Here is a 6,355-nt window from a genome sequence, read left to right as displayed (position 1 = left end):
TATATCTAAATCTGAACCGATTTTTCCGAATATCAATAGGGTTCGTCCTTGGGCCAAATAAGTGACCTATGCCAAATTTCATCCAATTCGGATCATAAATGCGACCTGCACTTTGTTTACAATTTAACATGGACAGACAGACAAACGGAAGGGCATGCATAAATCGACTTAAAAACTGATTCTATGCATATTCTCAAAAGGAACCATGTGTCTATCTCGTTTCCTTTTGCCTGTTACAAACATATGCACAAAGACATAATACCCTGTACCATAGTGTGGTGAAGGGTATACAATTTTGAACGTAGATTTTTGAACGTGTACAAATCTAAGCTTATTGTTGGCCTCCCAAAATCATTGAACCTTTAAAAATAGGCTTTTTAAAACCTTTAAAAAATATTGGGTTAGGTCTGCTGTTTTGAAAAAATATTTAAACAAATCGAGGATTTCAAAGAACATCAAAAAAATCTAGGCTTATCTTCTATTTTATTTATTTTTTCTGATAATTTTAGTAGATGTTTTCTATATATTATTTTTATGTAATTCCTTCCAAGCGACTTTCTAATAACCCCTGCAATTTTCTTTCTTCCCCCCTCTCTCTTTACAGTTGCTTTAACGCTCAAAATCTCCTTGATGTTTGTAACGTTTCATCTGCCAACGACGCTGGCAGATGATTGGTCACAGTCGTGTGCCTCAAATTGTACCTGCAAATGGACCAATGGCAAAAAATCCGCCATATGCAGTTCGCTGCAGTTGACGACGATACCGACAACGTTGAGCACGGAACTGCAGGTGTTGGTGTTGAACGACAACCACATACCGTATTTGAATCGAGAAGAGTTTACCAATTTAAATCTACTAAATTTGCAACGAATCTATTTGAAGAAATCCGAGGTGCAATATGTCCACAAGGAAACTTTCAAGGATCTTAAGATTTTGGTGGAAATCGATTTATCGGATAATAAAATTGAAATGCTCGACAAGGACACCTTTATGGGAAATGATCGTTTGCGGATATTGTATTTGAATGGCAACCCGCTGAAGAAATTGGTGGCCTATCAATTTCCCATTTTACCACATTTGCGAACGCTGGATTTACACGATTGCCTAATATCGTATATCGATCCGATGGCATTGGCAAATTTGAATATGTTGGAATTTTTATATTTGAAAAATAATCTACTGGAAAGTTTGAGTGAATATGTTTTTCAACATATGGCTAATTTGAAAACTCTTGTGTTGGACGAGAATCCTTGGCAGTGTAATTGTAAACTGAGGAAATTCCGTAGCTGGTATGTCAACAGCCGGCTGAACAGTGTCAGTTTGCTGTGCAAAGGGCCACCACAACATAAAGATCGCACCTGGGACCAGGTGGAGGAAGAGCAGTTCGGCTGTGGCCCCAAAGTGGAAATATTCAATAATGAAGATGTTCAAAATATCGAAATTGGCAGCAATACCACCTTTAGTTGTTTGGTCTATGGCGATCCACTGCCGGAAATTACCTGGGAGCTAAATGGAAAGATTCTCGATTCCGATAATGTCATGTTCGAGGCAGAAAATGTGGCATCGGATAAGCTGTGGAACAATTTGACAGTATTCAATATGACCAGTTTGGATGCCGGGACCTATGTTTGCACCGGCACCAATGTTGTGGGAGTGGCTTCGCAGAATATCAGCATTTACTTAACGGAAATTGTTCAACATGTTTTGGTTAAGACCCCCGAGACATTTTGGTATTTCGGTTTAATTATGGGAACATTTGGAACTGTTTTCCTATTGATTTTAATCTCCTTTGTTGTGTGCCTCTGCAAGAGGACCACACGCCAGCGGAGACATCCCAGTAAGACAGGCGTTAAGCCCAGTGTCAGTTTCAATGACCAGGAGAAAAAGCTGCTGGACTTGAGTATAACCACCACAACCAATGATCGGGTTGACAGTTGTTTGGACAACAATCACAGTACGGCCACGGCCATGAGTAAAGCGGAGTCGGTAATAGGCTTTGAGCCCATTGAAATCCATTCGGTTGATAATCATCGAAATAATGTACACAATCATCATTCCATTATGATGGGTGGTGGCGGTGGTGTCGGCCATCATCAGATGACACATCAGCAACAGCTACAACAACATCACTCACATATGGCACCCACAAGTGTGTCGGGTGCAACACGTCAGCAGCAGCTTATGGCCGTGGCAGATGGTTCGTGCAGTGTTGTCGGTATACCAACGTCAATGGCATCGGCCGTTTCGGCAGCTCATCACAATCAAATACCCGAAGAATTCCCGTTGAATGTTGGAGTATTTCCACCACCACCAGAATTTTGTTCCAACATTGTACCAAATCCAGCCTATGGCAATATATTTATAAGTGTCTCAGTTACTCAGGATATGTTGGATGGTACAGATATCAATATGTATCCGGATTTATTGAATATACCCAAGAGAATACAAGATAATCCAGGGGCAGCCATAACAATGGGTGGCAGCGGCAGCGGTGGGGGTAACAGCGATACCATGTCCCCACCACCACCACAACAACAATCTTCCGGAGGAGGATCAACAACTGTTACCACCAACAACTCCTCCATGGTGAATGTCACCTCCTTTGCCACCCTGCCTCGTAATACCCAACGAAGGGGTATCCTGAAAAAAGACTCATCACTGCAGTCGCAACAGCACCAACAATTGCCGCAAACCAACCTCTATACCCATGATGAAATTGTATCCTATCACAATTTGGATACAAGCTACAGTCAAGGCTATCAGGAACATCAAACGGAATTAATAGGTCTGCCACCACCACCTCCGCCGCCATCGATTAAATGCCATCACAGTCAGCAACAGCAGCAGCCACAGTCCACGAATGCTACCTCCAAACCTTGTAGTGGTTGTATGTCGGCCGCTCTACAAGCTCCTGGAAGTGCCTGTGCTAGCCCGCCCATAGATGCCACACCCTTGCGACCGCTGTGTAAACCAGCGACAGCAACGGGTTTGGGTTGCCTTAAATACGACAACATGGGCCGGCGCATAACGGCCAGTGGCAATTCCACGCTATCGCTGCCCGACGAAGAACGTCTGGAGAGTGAGACTCTCTTCAATGAGGGTAATCCCTTGACAAAAACTCCCGCCACCAAAGTCATTCTACAGGGTCAACAGAATTCTACACAAAATAAACAACAACAAGACTGCCAACAACAACAGCAAGGAGGATCGGCGGCAACAACCGGAACGGGGAATTCGTTAAGTTCGGGTCAAAACAAAAATTCCACGAGCAAGAGTCACCAAGATACGGGAAATGAATTTGTATCGCTCTAGTATTACGGGACCCAGGTGTAAATAGTGAGTAAATAAATGGTGGTTTTAAGTTAAGGAAAGAAAGCTTATATTAAAAAATTAAATAATAACAGAAAACCTTGTAGAAATTTGTCAAATAGTATGAAATAAAATAAATAATAATTAAATATAAATAGAATAATTAATAAAAAAATAAGAAGAAAATGAAATAATTTAGATTTTATTGTAGGAAAATGGAGAATGAAAATTTAATAAATTTATAATTCCTGTATATATTTCCTTTTTTAAATATATAATTCATAAGAATGGTTGAAATGGATATTGGTGGTGAATATGGGTAATAAAATAATGACCGCGTAAAATGACCGTTCACAAAACTTGCAACATTTTCCAAGTTATTTTACTTGTCACTTGAGAAATTTGGCCGTTTTAGAAATTGGTACTAGTTTGTACTAAATTTTAGAATTTTTGAATTTTGGAAATTCGTACTAAATTTGGTACAATTTGAATTGTGGGTGAACTGATAGAGATGGAATCCTGAAACTTGGATGTGGGGGTTTAGGTTTGGGTTAAGTATGAATTTTGGAAAATTCGTACTACTCTGTACTAAGTTTGGTACAATTTAAATTGTGGGAGAAAATATAGAGTTGGAATCCTGAAATTGGAATCATTGTGGGGGTGTAGGATCGGGGAAGTTTTGTTGGATTGTTGAAAAGGGTACTTATGGAAATAATGTGTGCTAAATTGAACTAAATTTGGTAAAATTTGGATTTTGGTGAACCTTTAGAGTTCGAATCATGAAATTTGGTACTCAAATTTAATTTATTAGGATTTAGGATCACTGTGGAGGTGTAGGACTGGTGTATGTAGGATGTTTTGGAAATTGGTACTACTGTGCACTAAATTTGGTACAATTTGAATTGTGGGTGAAGCGATAGAGTTGGAATCCTGAAACTTGGATGTAGGGGTTTAGGTTTGGGTTAAGTAGGAAGAAAATTCGTACTACTCTGTACTAAATTTGGTACAATTTAAATTGTAGGTGAAAATATAGAGTTGGAATCCTGAAATTTGAAATTGGAATCATTGTGGGGGTGTTTTGTTGGATTATTGAAGAGGGTACTAATGGAAATAATGTGTGCTAAATTGAACTAAATTTGGTAAAATTTGGATTTGGGTGAACCTTCAGAGCTCGAATAATGAAATTTGGTACTCAAATTTAATTAAATGTGTGGATTGTTTAGTTATTGTAACAGATGTAATTTTTTTGTGAAAATAAAACTATATGTTTATACATGTTTAAATATTTCCCGTATTCCCTAACGAAGTTGCGGGAATATGCTAGTATTCAATAATGAAGATAGCGAAAATATAGAAAACACATTCAGTTGTTTGATTCCACTGCCATTTTTTATCAACACCTTTTTAATGAAATGTAAAAATGAATGAACAAATACACATCTTTATATAACCCCAATTAGTAATTTGATGTAATCCGAGGTGCCGATAAACTTTTTATTTCCTATATGCTGTCAAGAGAACACCAAACTACACCCAGGGGACTTTGAACATACTAGTCGAAAATTTTCAAAATACCGAAAATTTGGGATATCTTTACATAGGGCATATGCCTGGCCATAGGCAATTTTTTTTTAATCTGTACTAAGACAAATATCCCACCAAATTAAAATAAAAAATATTTAGGTATAAAATTCGGTTGGAAGAGGTGTCTGAAATCCTCAAAATTCCAAAAATTGGAATTGCGGTTCTATAGAGACTATACAAAAGCGATATCGAGAATTTTTGGTTTGATCGATATTAAGACGTTTGGTAGGCAATCTTTACACTCAATGATAACCCAAAATATCAACAACATATTAGAGGTTTTCCACCCAATGAGAATTTTACCACCTAAAATGGAAGACAGCCCATTAATTCCACGAGAAGGTCGACCAAAATTACTCTGCTTTGAACCAATTTTCTAAGCACATTTATAACGCATCAATATCATCTTCTGCCGAGGAAGATTTTTATTAACGTGATTGAAAAAATTGGACGTCACACAGGTCTGTACAGTTGTTTAAGACTATATATGAAGCTCGCACTTTCATAGTGTACAATGATTCATCTTTTCTTGCTCATGGTATGCCGTTCAGAATGACCAGTTTTTTCGAAATCACAAATTTCTGAATACTTCATTGAAGAATAATTTTCGTTGGATTTCGAACTTCTACGAAGGTTTACAAGGTTTATTGCTTTTTTGTTTGTTGTTCATACGCCTAGATCCAAGAATCGTTTTCAGTGATAATCGTTTTCGAAAGTACACACGGTCGATTGTTGTTTTGTTTTGTGTTTTTGTACGTATAGATCCATAATTTAGCATCTGTGCCGATCCCATGTACATTTTTATCACATTTCTGCAAAATGTATATGCACCAATCGACAAGAGTCTTTTTGTGAACCACTATCAAATTATCAATGATAACAAATTGTTATAAAGGCAAAGTCTCATCGGTTCATTCTATCGAGTATATGATCGACTACGGCTCCCACCGTCGATGGCTGCTTTGTTCCCCTAGCTCCGTCATTAAATTGATATTTTAACCGCATTATATAGCACCGCGACGGCACCAATGAACATGGAATTTTTTGAGCGATTTTCAAACAATACACCCTTTACGACCAAGTATACAAGCAGAATCGAATGTATGCTAGTGGAAGAACTGCCGAAGGATTATAGTGATATAAACTATCACATTTTCAAATAGATGGTCAAATATTAAAAAAAAAAACTTTAGGTCTTTGTGTTCTTCAGAAGGTATGCCAGATGACGATATTCCGGTATCAATTCCCACGTTTCATTAATTTTCTGTGTCATAATTTTTTAACGACTGTCCGATCTCCGTCTTTGAACGATAATTGGCAGTGATTTAATTCATTGACACCGTTCTTCACAGTATTTTTAATATTTAAGCTGTAGAAACTGTAAATTAGTATTTTTTTATCAGTTAATATAATATATATCCATTGGCCAGCTCTAAAATATATGGAGACACTCATTGTGCTC

General features: G+C 37.8%; 1 protein-coding gene across 1 annotated transcript; it reads left to right on the top strand.

The window, feature by feature from the left end:
• Positions 1–613: 613 nt before the first annotated feature.
• LOC133322920 (uncharacterized) lies at positions 614–3,312 on the top strand. Its single transcript, XM_061531871.1, has one exon. It carries the CDS (start codon positions 631–633, stop codon positions 3,310–3,312), a length of 2,682 nt encoding a protein of 893 aa, XP_061387855.1. The 5' UTR covers positions 614–630.
• Positions 3,313–6,355: the final 3,043 nt, after the last annotated feature.

Source organism: Musca vetustissima, unplaced genomic scaffold (assembly GCF_032173495.1).
Source record: "Musca vetustissima isolate MV318-11 ecotype Yass unplaced genomic scaffold, APGP_CSIRO_Mvet_v1 utg40072, whole genome shotgun sequence".
NCBI lineage: Eukaryota > Metazoa > Arthropoda > Insecta > Diptera > Muscidae > Musca > Musca vetustissima.
This window is presented reverse-complemented; position numbering and strand designations above follow the sequence as displayed.

Coding starts and splice junctions, on each gene's coding strand:
- LOC133322920 (XM_061531871.1), top strand. CDS start 631: ATGTTTGTAACGTTTCATCTGCCAACGACGCTGGCAGATGATTGGTCA.